The 16,471-nt window shown below is 44.1% G+C and overlaps 2 protein-coding genes across 3 annotated transcripts in view; one reads left to right on the plus strand and one right to left on the minus strand.

The window, feature by feature from the left end:
- Window positions 1-3,157: 3,157 nt before the first annotated feature.
- Window positions 3,158-15,639, minus strand: Trmt6 (tRNA methyltransferase 6). 2 transcript variants are annotated; one of them, XM_031371998.1, is made up of 11 exons: window positions 15,385-15,639; window positions 11,458-11,585; window positions 10,385-10,494; window positions 9,811-9,902; window positions 9,600-9,683; window positions 9,220-9,344; window positions 8,216-8,568; window positions 7,745-7,830; window positions 6,164-6,266; window positions 5,978-6,064; window positions 3,158-4,577 (listed from the first exon to the last, which is right to left on the minus strand). In XM_031371998.1, exons 1-11 carry the CDS (start codon window positions 15,513-15,515, stop codon window positions 4,386-4,388), a joined length of 1,491 nt encoding a protein of 496 aa, XP_031227858.1. In that variant the 5' UTR covers window positions 15,516-15,639; the 3' UTR covers window positions 3,158-4,385. The 2 variants fall into 2 exon arrangements, with proteins under 2 accessions (XP_031227858.1, XP_031227859.1); XM_031371999.1 differs by having other exon boundaries at window positions 9,481-9,683; window positions 15,385-15,638.
- Window positions 15,640-15,762: 123 nt separating this feature from the next.
- Window positions 15,763-16,471, plus strand: part of Mcm8 (minichromosome maintenance 8 homologous recombination repair factor) — a 30,971-nt gene continuing 30,262 nt past the window's right edge. Inside the window, exon 1 of the mRNA XM_031372000.1 lies at window positions 15,763-15,908. The gene's annotated coding sequence lies outside the window, so the exon portion shown is untranslated. The remainder of the gene's footprint in view (window positions 15,909-16,471) is intronic.

Below are 16,471 nucleotides of genomic sequence, written 5' to 3' on the forward strand. Positions count from 1 at the left end.
TCTTCATTTAAAAAAAAAAAAAAGAAAGAAAGACCCACCCTAAACATGGGTGGCAGCATTCCCCGGGCTGGATCCTGTACTTGGTAAAGAGAGCAACAGCAGCCTTTGCTGCTGCCTTCTTTAGGAACGCCCCATGCTTGTCTCCATTTCCTCTTCACTTCCATTTCCTTTCCATATTTGCCTCTCCCTTAAACTACAAGCCAAAATAAACCCTTAAATTGCTCTGACCAGGTGTTTTGTCTCAGCAGTACTAATAATCAATACACCAGAGAAACAAACCACACCACCAACACAGACATCCTTCCTAGAGTCGAAGGATCAAGAGATGTATTGGAGGCCTAGAGAGTGTGACTGCTGGTAAAAATGGTTGTGTCTATTGATTCTGAGCTTATTCAAAAATGATCAGTCATTCACTGATTGCACCACAGTAGTCCATGATAAACCAGATGATTTAGGATGAGTACACAGATGGATGTATACAAGCCTGTAGGGCATTTTCTTAATTAGTCATTGATGGGGGAAGAGTCCAGTGCCACGGACTGGGGTTTCTTATGGGGTCTCTTGTTCCGGGGGACGATGGGTTCTGGCCAGGTGTGCACGGGATTCGGCTTTGACAAACAGATTAGACACAAGTGGTGTAAGGTCTGAGTGTATTTCTCAAAAATGACATGAGGCTTTTACAATCGTTGCAAAAGAGAAATGAAAAGTCTGGCAGCTCAGTAGTTGAGGTACATCTGAGGCCACCTAAAACACACTAGGTCTAAAACAGTAGCCATCTCCTCTGGACTAGTGCAGCACCCCCAGGCTCCGAGTACGTTCGAGCTGCAGGGTCCTGACCAGAGTCCCGGGGGAATGCGGGTGCGCCAGCCAAGAGGGTAGAGGCTTGAATCTCGAGTCCTCAATGCTGAATGCTCAAATCTTCAATGTTGAATGCTCGAATTTCGAATGCTCAATCTCTTGAGTCTCAACTGGTGTTACTGACTGCATAGATCTAAGTCCTAGTCCACCTAAGTTCTGGTTCTAGTCCAAGTGCGAGCGAGTCCGAATGCTGAATGCCGATTCTTGAATGCTGAATGCACACTGCCTGCTGCTCAATGCTCGAATCTCTATGCTGTCTCTCTTTCTGTAAGCTTTAAAGCCCTACCCACAATGCTGGAGGCAATTAGTTTGGATGACTTAACATTCCAAGCCAGGCTTTGACTAGGACATTGGAACATTGGTGAAGGTCAGGGAGCAATGTCCGAATTTTCTTTTTCTAGCTGTTAAGAAATGATATCTTGGTGGTCCCCTAGCACACAAGTACGAGGACATATCTGGGCTACCTCTGAGTTTGGGGTACCAGGTGACAATGCGGAGGCAGGAGACTGACTTTCCTTGAAGTTTGTGCCTCAAATACCGCCGTCACGCAAAGTGTGCGTGGCAGTCCAGACCACTGTGGGTGGTGCTATAAGCAAGCTGAGCAAGCCAGGAGACCCAAAGCAGTAAGCAGCATTCCATCTATGGCCTCTCCATTAGCTCCTGCCTCCAAGTTCTTGTGTTCATTAGCTCCTGTCTTGAGTTCCTTCAATGATTAACAGCAATGTGGAAGCTAAGCTGAAGGAACCCTTTCTTCCCCAGCTTGCTTGGGTTGTGGTGTCTTAATCCCAGCAATAGAAACTAAGGCAGAATGTAACTGTGATTTCTAAAAGTCATTTTTGTGTGTATGTGATTGTGCATGTGCTATGACCAACAGGTACGTAAAGTCAGAGGTCTACCTCAGACGCTGCTCCTTCACTTTTGATATGGGGTCTCTCCATTATTTGTCCTGTCTCTGCCTCCCATTTTACCATTGCAACACTGGGATCACTGTGTTTGGCTTTACATTAGTTCTGGAACTTCAAGCATCATGTATCAGTGGCAATCATTTTATCCACTGAGCCATCACTGTAGTACTTACTGTGATTTTTTTTTTTTTTTAATTTGTTTTAGGACTGGCAAGATGGCTCGGGGATAAAAGGACTTGCTGCACAAGACTGGCTATCCCACATAAAGGAAAACTGGCTCTTCGGAGCTATCCTTTAACCTTTACGTGTACACCATGACATGCAAATGCCATCACTGACACCCAGATACATACAATAAAACATTTAGAAACTGCTTGAAGTACATGGAATGAGAACATGGAACTCTGGGCTTGGTATAGCCTTAGAAAACCCCCATTTGAAAACCTCAGATTTTGGTTAAAATATTTATTCCAATGAAACAAAGATAAAGGATCAAAAGGCTGTGGGTACCTTATAAATGATAACGATAGATAAGTTTGTTCATTGCTAAGTAGTTGTCCGGCTTTATAATCTGACCTGTGCTCATAGTTAAGAGCAAGTAAAGTTTGTAACTTAGAAAAACTAACCTGTGTATGATGTGTGGGTGTGAGCACACGTGGGCCACAATGTGTGTGATCAAAGGCTGGCTTTGTGGAGCTGGTTCTGTCCTACTCTATGTGGGTTCTGGAGAACTCAAATCGCCAGGCTTAGGCAGTGAGCACCTTCACCCACTAAGCCATACTGCTGGCCCATGTAATCTTTTATTTTCTTTAAGTAAAAATGAAGTATTATCCCAGAGCTACTTCCAGGTCTTACTTAGGTCCACTCTCCTTCCTGACACCGCATGGCACACATCACAAGATGAAGGCCTGAATGCTGCAGATCTTGGGTTTTAGGATGGCGTTTCTAGTGTTTGCACTGCTGCAGTGTTCACAACCAATACTTCCAAACAGCATGCAGTCATATTTTCATGTGTGTCCACAACCAATACTTCCAAATAATATGCAAACACTCTCCTATTTTCATGTGTTCACACTATGACTCGACCTGAGCTCACACCCTCGAATCCCCCCTCCTCTTTTGTGTTTTTTGAGTTATTTGCTAGTGATCTGCCAGTAGCTCAGACCTTAGAACCCAACCTTGGAAGACAGACTGAATGATTCAGAGAATGGAACAAGTCCTGGACACCATTTTAACAGTGACCAGCCCTACTGGATAGTCTCATCTGTCCAAGCTTACATTCTCCTTAAATGTGACTTCATGTGGCACATTCCAGTGTGTTCTCTAACACATAGATACGTGTCACCGTCAGCTCAATGTAATAAATGCAGCATCGGATCATTAATGACTTACGACTCAGAGTAGGAAAATTTTATTCTTTAAAAGCAATTGTTTAGAGAAAAAGGAATAAAAACCAAAGTTGGCAACCACAGCAGCCTTTATCAGAACAGCACAAGCTATTAGGAAAGCGATTTTTTTTCCAAGATGCTCTACGCTGGCCAGGCTTCTATGAAGACAAGAACACTGTACATGTCCCAGTGAACATGACAAGACTCTCAAGGGGACAAGAGTCTTCAATTACTCTACACATTTTTATTCCTTACAAAGGAGATGGTAAAGGAATTTGATTATACTTTCAAAGCAGATAAAGGACACCCACGCCACACCAGCAGACCTGTACAGAGCAGTGTGAGAAATCCCCAGAAGGCACTTGAAACACACTTGACAAGGAGTGACAGCTGCGCACCAAGAGCTGCTCTGTCCTGCACAAGTCTTTACTACAGTTCAAATAAACGTGTATTCATTCATTCATTCATTCTCTGCCCCATCACAGGCAGTACATTCTGTCCATGCTGACATATAGATATGTCTATGTGTACGCATACATACCGACACCGATATAGGCTTCTGCTTGTCTGTGTCTACAGAGGGGAAAACACCACTTGTTTTAATAGTACATGGCAGTTCTAATCACTTCATCCAGAACAAAGGAGCAGCTTTCGCTGCAAAGGAGCGTCCACCAAACCTTTCTATGCACCAAAAGGGGAGAGGCAGGAAAAGAAAAACCTGGATCGTCCCCAGGCCATTGACTATTAAAATAACAAAATCTAGAATCTAAAAAAAAAGCTTCTTCCACTGCAGGGCACTAAGTAGACATTTGTGGTACAGTAAATCTCACAGGCTCACATCCATATTGCTTAGGAGGAAGAGAGAGGAGGCCACCTCTCACCACGTTTCACTGCTCACCATGTTTTAGCTAGTTTGTATCATTCATCTTTGCTTTAAATATAAACAAAGACTGACACATCAACATCTTCAAGGTGTTGACATTCCCAAGGTATCTGCAGATCCTTTAAGTCCTGAGTCTGCCATGATGCAGAACTTCTGTACCGACCCATTACTGCCCATCAGAGTTGCCACCCTGACTAATTCTGTCTGCATCAGAGGCAAAAGGAAGGCTTACTTCTTCCCAGGAACAGGTGTACACACACTCTTAGGACAAGGAAAAAATTTCAGTGATGACACTTAAAGTTTAATTACCAGCTGCAGAATGCCTTCGAACAAACATTAATCTCCTAAGAGTTAAGAGGCAGATTCCATGCATTTCTGTTTTTTAGCTGCGGGCTCCTCAGCCTTGTGTGAATCTAAGGCTCCTGTGCAGGACTTGAGGCTGGGGTCTGCCCGAAGGCTGTCCGAGACAACAGTGAATCCTGACAGAAGGTACCCTCCACCTCCACTCATCAACAATTTGGGATGACTCCGATCTGGCAGAACCTAACCAAGACAGAAAAAAACGCAGACATTTATGCATTTCTGCACTCTTACAAACTACGTCAACAATCTAATAAAAATCAGAATTTAAATGATAAATCTCTTAATGATTTACAATGACTAAGTTTTAAGAAGACCACTTTTTCATAGGACAATGCAGAAGGAAGTGTAAAAACAAGGGGATTTATTTATTTTAAACAAAACATATGAAGCTCCATTTCTCTTAAACTGCATGCTAGTGTGTGAGGGAGGGGAGTGTGAATGGTTTCTGTAGCACTCTGGCCTATGCACTGATGGCTTCCTTCTGATTTTAGGCCAACAACACGGTTTGGGATGTATGGAGAAGCAACAACAGATGGCTGTTAACTCCATCAGGGCTCTTCTTGTCACCTTTGGCATATAAAAAGGTAGTGTTACATTGTGGTAGGAAGAGACCACAAGCAGCAGGGTGGGCTACAAGGTAACCCAGAAGTGCCCCACTCCAGTCGGTCTCCCTTCCTGAAGGAACGGGCTGTGAAGCACTCAGGCAGCAAAGCCCCTCCAGCTGCTGTGACTTCGGGATCTGCTGCAGGGATCACGCGGAGGCAATCAAACTGAGCGCAGACACCAGAGCAGACCAGGAGGTCTGACAGTGGAGCAGCCTTTATCCCGGCCTCTCACTGGCCTGCCTGAGAATTTCTCCAAGTATTGCTGCAGGCTGTTCTCCCCTTTTACAAGCACTCACCCAACTAATCCCACTTCCTCTTTTTATTTTTTTATTTTTTGTTTTTTCCAAGACAGGGTTTCTCTGTGTAGCCCTGGCTGTCCTGAAACTCACTTTGTAGACCAGGCTGGCTTCGAACTCAGAAATCCTCCTGCCTCTGCCTCCCAAGTGCTGGGATTATAGGCGTGTGCCACCACAGCCTGGCCTCTTTTTATTTTTTTAAAGGCCCCCTTTCCCTAATAAACTGGCATAGATCTGAGGATGTGGTTCAGTGGCACAGTCTCCCTGAGATCCTGGGTCTGATATCTAACCCTGCCAGAGAGAGGGTAGAGGAGGAGAGAATGTACACAAATACACCCCAGTATATGTGCTCTGGAATAGCACACGCCCCACCAGTAAATCCTGAAACTGGCTGAGAAGATGTGGCAGCAGAGGACAGGGTCACTTCATTTTCAGTGACCATCTCTACAGATGGCAAGGTCTTGAGGGTAGTATAACTAGGCATTTGCATTTTAAATACCTCAGGACTAGAGTTACAGAATGTGTACTGATATTAAAAGATAGCCAGGAAGGCAGGGTTACTTTTTCTAAGTGACAAGCAGACATTTCCACCACTGCCACTGTAAAACAGTACAGCATTGCTGCAAGAAGCCAGGAACCCTAGAGACCAACTCCACGACCTGGCAGTGAGAACGCTTACCTGGTAATTTCTGAGCCAGGTTTCAGACAGCCTCAGGTTAATGACTCCTCCCCTCTCCCGAAGTTTTGTGTAGCATTCCAACAAAGGCTAAGGGCAAAAACAGAGTCCTCTTAGACATATCTCAAGCTACAGTACGAAGATCAAAATTTAGATGTAGGAATTCTGTCCATTTCGTCTCAGCATTACCTCTTTATACTGACAATAGACCACAAACGGCCTTGACGGGGCTACAAAGTGCAGCAAAGACAGCAGCAGTGGGGTGGGGTGAAAACGACTGGCCACAATCAAACTGCAAGAAAAAATGGAGAATATTATTCTACGCCCTCCAAGAGGAGCATGGATTTTAAATGTATTTAAAATGATCACATTTTAAATCATGTGATTTAGGTATGATTATACATAGCGAAAATTCTAATGTTCAGGCCCAGACAAGAGGTCTGCCATGAGTTCTAGGTTAGCCTGAACTATATAGGGAGTACTAGGCCAGTGTGAGCTATAAAAGTACAGGGCACTACACAATATTCTAGAAAATCAATGAAATCATGAGCTATTTATTTCTAATTTTTTTTTTCGAGACAGAGTTTCTCTGTATATCCCTGGCTGTCCTGGAACTCACTCTGCAAACCAGGCTGGCCTTGAACTCAGAAATCCACCTGCCTCTGCCTCCCAAGTGCTGGGATTAAAGGCATGCACCACCACTGCCGGCTGAGCTATTTATTTCTAAGAAACAGGGTTATAAATGTTTGTGCTGCCTGACAAATATATACTGGATATTCTTGTAAGCAAATCCAACATTATACCCCCAAATCCACCTCCCATTGACAGGTGTTCTTTTTCTTTAAAGATGTATTATTGTGTGTTTGTGTGTGTGTGTGTGTGTGTGCGTGTGCGTGCCTGAGAGCTGTGATCTGGGTAAACACCAGTTCTCTGCAGAGGTACCAAGAACTCTTTCTTAACCACTTAGTCACCTCTCTAGCCTCTGACGAAAAGTTTTCATTAGCTCTGTAATGGCCAGTATTATAGCCATTTTAATGCCCCTCCAACCCCTACAGTCCTATCTGATAGTCATTACTGAAGGCTGAGATTTCTTTGACTCTCCTCCCTGCCAGACTTGGACTTTCTTTAAAACCAACCAACCAACCAACCAACCACCAACCAACCAACCAACCACCAACCAACCACCAACCACCAACCAACCAACCAACCAACCAACCAACCAACCACCAACCAAGTACTTATTTTTACTAGCCTTAAAATAAAAGCTTTGATGAATTAACTATTTTTAAAGTTATGACTGTGTATGTCTGCATGTAGGTATGTGTATGAGTGTGCAGGTTTCCAAAGAGGCCACGGTGTTGGGTCTCCCTGAAACTGGAATTCCAGGCAGCTATAAGCCACTGGGCAGGGTGAGAGCACAACGCTGGTCCTTTGCAAGAACTCCCACCCACATCCAACCTTTCTTCTTCTTCTTCTTCTTCTTCTTTTTTTTTTTTTTGTTTTTCAAGACAGGGTATAGCCCTGGCTGTCCTGGAACTCATTCTGTAGACCAGGCTAGCCTCAAACTCTGAAATCCGTTTGCCTCTGCCTCCCAAGTGCCAACCTTTCTTAAAACAAAACAACCCCCTCCCCTACCAAAACCCCCAAACAACTGAGAGAAAATCTCCATCTCATTTCTCACAAGAATCAGGGCAGACAGTGCAAAGTGTGCTGTATTTGGAGCAGACCGAGGCAGCACCGTGAAGTGCCCTGCATCCTTTATCAACGTACCCATCGGCATTTCTTTCTCCCAGCAGAGCAGCAGCCTCCATATGTCTTTTCCTCTGCTCTTCTTGTCTCCTTTGCTTTTCCTGAATCTTTAAGAACAGCAAGAAACCAATGTACTGACGGCACTAAGCCAGATTAACAAAAATGCCCTGATGTATCAGAGAGGCACAGTGGTGTTCAGTAGACAACAGGAGGGGCTGGTCTATATGGAAGGTGAAGACACACAAGGAAGCTTGTTCTCAAACGGCAACCCTCACACTACTGCAACACTGCTGAAGCAGCCACTAGAGTCACCCCAGGCTCTAGCCCAAAGACTAAGTCACATAGTCATGTATAAACACAGCCATTTCCCTAAGGGTTTCTGACAGTTAGCATCTGGGGATCTAAAGTTTCAAAGCCAACTTAAATCTCACAAATTAAAGCACACAGAGGCTCTGAAGCTATTATGAGAACAATGCCTCTTGACATGCTTACATGATCTCTCTTGCTTCTTTTTTCTTTAGGCTCCTTATTCTCTGGGTCCCCAGGCATACTTTCCATTGGTCCCTGTTCTGCATTGCTTTCTGGGGCATCCACAATGCTGTCTTCATCCGCTTGTTCCGCAATCGGTTTCTCCTCAAGTTCCCCGTTACTTTCTTCAACTGGGGTGCTGTCTTTAGGCTCTGAGGACAGCATCTCAGCCGAAAATGTTCCATGGAGGAGACTGTTCACTTTGTTGAGAGGGAATTCATGAAGACCACTGAGGAAAGATTTGGGAAATCCAAAACAAGCTGTTGCTGCCCGGACAGGTCCATCTCCAGGGTACAGCTGAATAATGGAGCCAAAGCCTGAACAAACAAAATAAACAAACATCTGTACAGTGGAGGGAATCTAGACTCTGAAGCCTACCTCCTCACACAATTCTTATCCCATGTCTAGAAGGTGGAGAATGCCAACAGGGGACAGAGGGAGGGTGGCCCTGAGCTCACTGATATCCCAATCCCTACAGAGAGAGTATATCTCCAGAGACCCAGTGATCTTGTTCAGAGGTCAGATGATTTGAGCCTATTTGCTTTTTCCTTGTTCATGACCAGATAGGGTGGACGCAAGCTCTTATTTTCTACAGAGTCAGAGAAATCAGAAAGATCAGCTTGTGAATTGCAAGAGAGAATTCCTCCCGAGAAGCCTCCCCCCTCAGCACCTCAGTTTCTGACAACACTGTAAATACCAGCGGTTTTACTAAAATCAGCTGGTATTAGACAACTGCAGTTCTTGAATCATCCCCAGACACCGAAGCAGGAAAGGCCAACATCACACGACACCAACACAGTCTTACTGGGGAGAAATGGACCACACAGAAAGATTCTGGGACAGGAGCCATAGAGGTCTACTGAGGTCACTTCCCTGTTCTTAAACTCAATCTAGTTCTCTAACGTTCAATTCTTGGACTCCTCTCCTCACATTGAGGTAGTTTACTGAATGTGAAAACATCATCTTACCTCCCATTCGTTCCATCATGGCACCCAGCACCAAGCCTGAACACGTTTCCATGACAATCATTTTATTGCCAGCACGGATATTTCCCAACGTCAACATCTGGGCTAGTGTATCATATCTCATGTGGCTAAGAAAAAAAAAAAAAGATTCGCTCATGTTTAGCTAAGAAAAGGCTGACATTTAATAACAGCTTTTCTAGTTGTTCTATAAGAACTGTGTTGATAAGACTATTGTTTGCCTGAGGTGATAGTAAAAGGACTTACAATTTATGAGGAAGGAGGACACTTTAGGCAGGTGAGCAAGCTTTTCATTTTACTTAAAATCATGACTCGCTTAAAGACATATTTCCCCCAATTATACTTTGAAAGGAAACAAAGCGTACTTAATTTTTCCAGGTTCTCTTGCATAATACATAATAGAAAGAATACGGGTCGATGGCTTCAAGATAGTAACGATGGCTTCATATCTAGGAGAATTAAGAGCAGAACGGCAATATGAAATAAAAAGATTTAAAACATCTCATTTTTAGTAGTATTTACTTAGTGAATAGAAAATATGTACTATTTTCAACCATTTCAAGCAATGCAACTTACTTTTTCTTCTTCTTTTTAATATATTTATCTTGAGCAAACTCTGTCTTGTCTCTGAATGTTGTACTATTTTCAATTAGCTGCTGAACTATTTCCTGGAAGAAAAGAAGCGAGCACATCTCCTGAAGCATCACCTTCTTACCCCAGCACTCAGCCAAAGGTCTGATCTCCAGTCCCTCTTCCATGGAAGTCCAAGGGATCAACTCTGCATTTCTACACTCTTCTTAGGATTTGGAATAAAGACATTACAACTCCATTTAGACTTCTTCCCCCCTGGTGTTGGGCATGAAATCCAGGGCCCTGTTTACAAAGTTCCTTTAGACCAAGCTAGAGGAAGAGAGATTGCCAAGAAAGGGAGACTACAGATGAAGATCAGCTAAAATCAAACAACCTGAGCTGTTAACTTCTCTCCCACTAGTATTTTGAGTACGGCCACTCAGTCTATTATTCTTGCACTAAGAAACAAAATCCTAATGTGTTTGACTGCACATACATTTTAACTGACATTCTATTTTACCTTAAAATAGACATTATAGACATTGTTACATACAGATGACGGGAAAGAATCCATTTTTACCTCTCCTTTAATGCCTTTGTCTTTCAGAGCTTTTATATCATCTTGAGTAAGTTTCTGGGACTTTCCATCATCAACTATATTTCGATTATCAGTGCCCGCTTCTTTGGTCTCTAAGGAAAGAAATTGCTCTATGATAATTTGATATAAAATTATTATTAAAGATTACATGTTAATTACCTAATTTTACATGTATTTGTGTAAATGTAAGGGCTCACGCATGGCATGGAGCATGTAAGGTCTGAGGACACAGTGCTCTTCCACCATGTCTCAGGATCAAGCTGACTTCAGTTGTCAGACTTAGTGACAGGTACCCTTACTCACTGAGCCATCTTGCTCACCCTGATTTGAAATTATTTTGCAATGTTTCCAAAAAAGAAAAAGAAAAAAAGAAAATTTTCTTTTTTTTAAAAGAGCTGTGCATAGTAGCACAGACCTTTAATCCCAACAGTAGGATCTCTGTGAGTTAGCGGTCAGCATGTTATACACTGGAAGCTCGGGGCTAATAATGTAGAGACCTTTTCTCAAAAAGAAGAACAAATTTCTTTGAATATTTAATTTTATGTGTTTGAGTATTTTGCCTGTATGCATGTATGAGTACCAGATGCATGCCTGGTGCTTGAACTCAGAAAGGGCATTAGATCCCTGGAACTGAAGTTATAGAAGGTTGTGAGCCACCATGTGGGTGTTCAGAACTGAACCTGGATCTTCTAAAAGAGCAACAAGTACTTTTACTGTTGGGCTACCTCTCTAGCACCCTGAAAGATTCTTTTTGAGATAAGAAGCTCACATAGCTCAAGCTGGTCTCAAAGCTGTTACTCCTCCAACATTGTCTCTTAGTCCAGTTCATGGAGTGCTGCAGGTAGACCTGGGCCTCGAGTATGCTAGGTGAGTACTCTCCCTACGTGCCTGCAGTGCAATCGTCTTGTCCCGAGTCCCTACCCACACCCAGCCCATCAGCCTCTCACGTCTGCCCTTAGCTTCTAGGACCACCCCTTATCTTAGCTGAGTTTCCTGGAAAGTGTCCACGTTACTCGGGAGGTCTGCCGAGCACCCATCTCACCCCACTGGTGTACCTGACGTGGGCTCTTCCAGCTTCTTTCTGAGCTGAAGGCTTCCTCCACCACTCACTTCAAATGTTGAGCCGTAACTATGGCCAATGGCATTATCCAGGTAGAACCACTGTTTTTCAAAAGTTACTTTTCTGAGGAAGAAAAGGCAACCGATCAACTGATTTCTTTTGCACTCCTGTTATGAAAAGTGTACTAAGTCTAATTTATTTCAAGAGTTCTCACGATAAACAGTTAACAGCATTACTTCTGTGAAGACAAACTGACAAATGAACTAGAAAGAAGCAGGTTGGGGACAGATAGAAACATTTATAAAGAAGCCAGGAAAACACTGACTTTTAGAAGAAAAGAAGACATGCCTTTTGTGGGACACAGGTCTGACTGTATTTTGCATTGTCACCCAGGATGCTTAAATTCAGATTCTGCAGATCACTACAGAGGTATGACTGACAAGATTCCAAGGCCATAAGTATGTATCGTGATGCTCCAAAGCAACTTGTACTAGAAAATCTCCAACAAAATAATCACTTGAGATGACAACACTTTTTTTTGAGGGTATTACTTTTCTTTTTTCTTTTTTAACATATTTTATTTATTTTATGTGTATGAGTACACTGTAGCTGAACAGATGGCCGTGAGCCATCATGTGATGAGTCCAGCGTAATACACCATAGCTGTCTTCAGACGCACCAGAAGAGGGTGTCAGATCTTATTACAGGTGGTTGTGAGCCACCATGTGGTTGCTGGGATCCGAACTCAGGACCTTTAGTCAGGACCTTTAGAAGAGCAGTCAGTGCTCTTACCCGCTGAGCCATCTCGCCAGCCCCGATGACAACAATTTTAAAAACTCCCTAGTCTCTGTCTAATTGGCTACTCCATTAGAAAAGTAACAAATCCAAAAAGCCTGTATCAGAATATACATTATTGGTAATCTACACATTGGAAATGGATGAAGCACCAATGAGGCACTGCCAAGGGCCAGGCATTAGGTTTCCTATCGGAGATCTGTCCCTTAGAGAAACTTCAAAGACAAGCACATGACAGATACCCTTTCCTTGCACAGAAAGCAAGCTAACACCTGTTGTGTAACAACTGGATGCCAGCAGTGTCCCCTTCATTCTCACAACAACCCTTAGACTCCCAGGACAGACATCTGAGGCCCAGGGAAACATACTGGTCTAGAGTCAGTTACCTAGTGTGGTGCTACACACTACTCCCAACATGCAGGAGGCAGAGGTGGAAAGATGCCAAATTCCAGGCCAGACTGGCCTTAGCTACAATGTTGTAGGATGCTCCTCTGAATTACAACACTCCCTCCAAATTGAAATATATTCCCTCTAGGAGGGAAGAAGACACTCACCAACCTCAGGGGACAAGCAAAAGGTCACATGTCTAGAGAATAAAACCTGGAAGATTCTTGAGGGTCTCCTATCTAACAAAATAAAAAGGCATAAACAGTTGCTGCTGGGTGCCGTGTGTGTGTGTGTGTGTGTGTGTGTGTGTAGAAATGACAACTGACCAGTCAGACTGCTGAGAGAAGTTCACTTAGGAGCCACTAGACAGCTTCAGGGTTGTAGGGTTTCTTGGAGTAGTTAACAATGCTGAATGGGCTTTCTAAAGCTACCTTGTAAATAACCCCTTACCCATACTTCTGCTAGTCACTCCAATAAAAACCTCATTGGTTCACCAAATTGGACATTGCCGTAGTCATTTCTTTGGTCTGTTGTGGGTTCCATTTCTGAGGTGAACTGATGTGTCTGTGTGTAGTGCATTCCACAGAAAGAGTATGTCACATAACACACAATGACAGCCGTATACATGTTTGTGTGAGGAGCTAAAGCTGTAGAATTCATACAGGTCTGTAGATGCTTTCTATATCACATGGCATGGTTGACATAAAGAAAAGCTTTGTACCCAAGGAAGCTTCAGAGCCCAGCTTACATGCACAGAACTCTGAATCCTGGGACCTGTCCTGTCCTGGTGAATTCTGCTTGTACCCTGCATCACTCTTTTCATCTTTCCTTTTCAGTTCTCAATCCCACCATATCTTTGTATATCACATCCTTTAAAAACCGTAACTACTTTCATTCATCCTGTGTGTGTGTGTATGTGTGTTATGTTCATGTATACATGTTTCGGTACCACAGCATGCATGTAGAAGTCAGAAGATCAATTCGATCAACTCAGATATTGGTTCTTGCCTTCCATCTTTCTTTGAGACAAGGTCTCTCTTGTTCGCTGGTATATATGTCTGGCTAGTGGCCTCAAACTTCTAGAGATTCTCCTGTGTCTGCCTCCATCTTGCTGTAGGAAGGCTGGAATTACAGATATGTACTACCATACCTCATGCTTATGTGGGTAAGAGCTTTACCCTTTGAGCCATCTCCCTTCCATCAAAAGTCACTTGAACCACATGTCCTCTGGAGGTGCTCCTGACTCCCAATTCTCCCTCTCTGCTGGATTTCCAGTAACTAACATCTATTTGTACCCCTTATCCTCACCCTTGAAGCGTGTTGGTGTTAATGAAGCACTGAAGCTGGGTTCACTTCACACCTCTGCCAGCCTATCTTATGTGTAAAGGTGTGTGTGGTGGTGGTGGGCATGCACTCAAACTGACTGCCCAAGACATCAGTCAGGAAAGTGTGGGAGGCAATCTGATAAATAGTGAGCTACAGTTTCCTGGGAAGGAGTAAGCGCTGCGGAGAGCCACGATCGCTTTGGTGATAGGGAGTCTGGCTTGGGATGTAGCTGCGTTCAGCAAGTCATTTTTTAAATAAAACAAAAAGTTACTATCATGGCTTTCCTAAGAACAGGGATAGGAAAAAAAAAAAAAAGCTTACAAATGACTGCCAAAAAGTACTTTTTAGGGAGCCGGAGAAATGGTTCAGCACTTAAGAGCATTTACTGCTCTTCCACAGGATCTGACTTTGGGTCCCAGCACCCAAGTTGTGTGGTTCCCAATTGGCCGTAACTCTAACTCCAGGAAACAAAAAGCATTTGGCCTCTGAGGGCACCAGAGTTCTTGCACTCAAGTGCACAAACACACACACACAATTTAAATCAATACTAGTTTTTTTTGAGACAGGATTTCTCAATGTAGCCAAACAAACAAACAAACAAACTAATTAACAAAAAAAGAGCATGTTTTAGAACTAAAGATACTATATATCTCATTGGTAATAAAAAGGATCATCTAATAAAACATGTTATAAAAAGGACATTTAAATAGTTGTGTCAGAACATTGAAGCAAGCTGAGTGTGGTGTAGCAGACCTGTAATCCCACCACTTGGGAGGCAGAAAATGTTTGCTTCAGCTGGTTATTAGCAAGCACAGGTATGTACATTGGGTTTCAGCCGGCCATGTACATTGTAGTAAATTCTCTTTTCTTATAGTAGACAGATTTTCCTTCCCCACTGGGGTCCAGAGAAGAAGATTGCCTACCTGCAAGCCATACTACGTGTAAGAGATCTTTCTCTCTCATCTCCTTTCTCTCTTACGAAGGAAGTTGAATTTATGAAGAAAGTGAGGAGTTGGGAGGAGAGTCAGATAAAAGGAAGAGATCCTAATGTGAAAGGTTGGATAAGTTCTGTAAGAACTTATAGAGAGGGCCCCCAAGAACCCTCGGGAAAGCACCTCCTGGGCGGGAGTATCAAGAATGGAATTCTTGGGAAGAGAATCTGGCGTAGAAGGTAGAATAGAAAGTTGGGGAATGAGCGGTAAAGGCGAGTGCTGTAGGATAAGAACCGTGCAAAGGAGATCCCGAAAGCCAAGGATGCGACAGGATCCCAGTGGGAAGGCCTCTGTGATAGGAAGACCTGAGTGGTAGCAATAAAGGCTGGGGAGAGGGATTCAAAGAGCCAAGAATGGGACACAGGAGGGAGTGATTATCTGGGTGGTGGTGCGCGCTGCCCAAGGCCAGCAACCAGACTCACTTTCTCCGCTGGACTTGCACTGCTTTGAACACATCTTCTCGCTTCAGCACCACGAAGTCGCCGTCACGAATGCAGTGGTCCCCGAGATGCGGGGACTGTGAGCTCGGCGGCTCCGCTGCTGATGCCTCCATGGAATCCAGGCAGTCTTTAACCTCCGTTCTGGCTCCAGCCGCTAGGAGCCCGGCACGACCAGGAGGGACCTGCGCCTCCGCCGGCACCGCCCCCACGTGTTGCACGCCGCTTCCGCTTTCCGGTCCCGACTTCGGGACGGCTTCCGGGAGCCTGGCGACTTCCGTCTCTCTGACCTCTTTGATTGGCTAGACTTCATCCCGCCCCCCGGTCGCGTAGCTTCCTTAAGCAGAAGCGCGTCATAGACGCGCCAAAAAAGAACTTCAAGCGAAGTTAGAGTTTGCCTTCGGGTTCTGTGCTCTGGCGTCCCCGCCCTGCGTCTCGCGTCCCGGTGTGCAGTGACGCGGGCACCGGGCGGCTCCGGAGACGGAATGTCCGCGGAGCCCTGCATGAGAGTGCGTACCGTTCACGGCTCTGTCGCAGGCTGGGGGGCTCCGGGACTCCTGAAAGCAGGACGCGAGAAAGACGGGGCGTGAATGAAGTCAGGGATTGCGTGTGGCTTTTCTCAGGCTGCTTCCCTATGTAGATGTTGGAATAGCCACCGTTCTCAGTATTTTATCCTGTTGGATCGAGGCGGAACGTAGTGTTGTGATGGAATGTCTCATTCTGAAGATCCTGAAGACTTGAGTTTTTATCTCAGGGCTATCACAAGCAACCTTGATTTTTATTATTGCGAACCTTTTATTAATTAAATCCTCAAGGTTAGAACAGGCTTCCCTAATGAATTGCACCACACCGCATCAATCTATCAGTAGTTTGTGTCTGTAGGATAGGAATTTTTAAGTGGAATTATTTTCTTTCGGAATAATTTTAGGACAGCTTGCCACAAAAAATAATACAACGAAGATTGAGCTATGATGTTTCCCTCCTATCGTACTAGCGAGGATTATGTTCAACCAAGACTGCCCAATAATAGTCTCACACTGCAAACAGGTTCATGTAACTGTCTTGATTTCTC

The sequence above is a fragment of the Mastomys coucha genome, unplaced genomic scaffold (assembly GCF_008632895.1).
Source record: "Mastomys coucha isolate ucsf_1 unplaced genomic scaffold, UCSF_Mcou_1 pScaffold15, whole genome shotgun sequence".
In the NCBI taxonomy this organism is placed as follows: domain Eukaryota; kingdom Metazoa; phylum Chordata; class Mammalia; order Rodentia; family Muridae; genus Mastomys; species Mastomys coucha.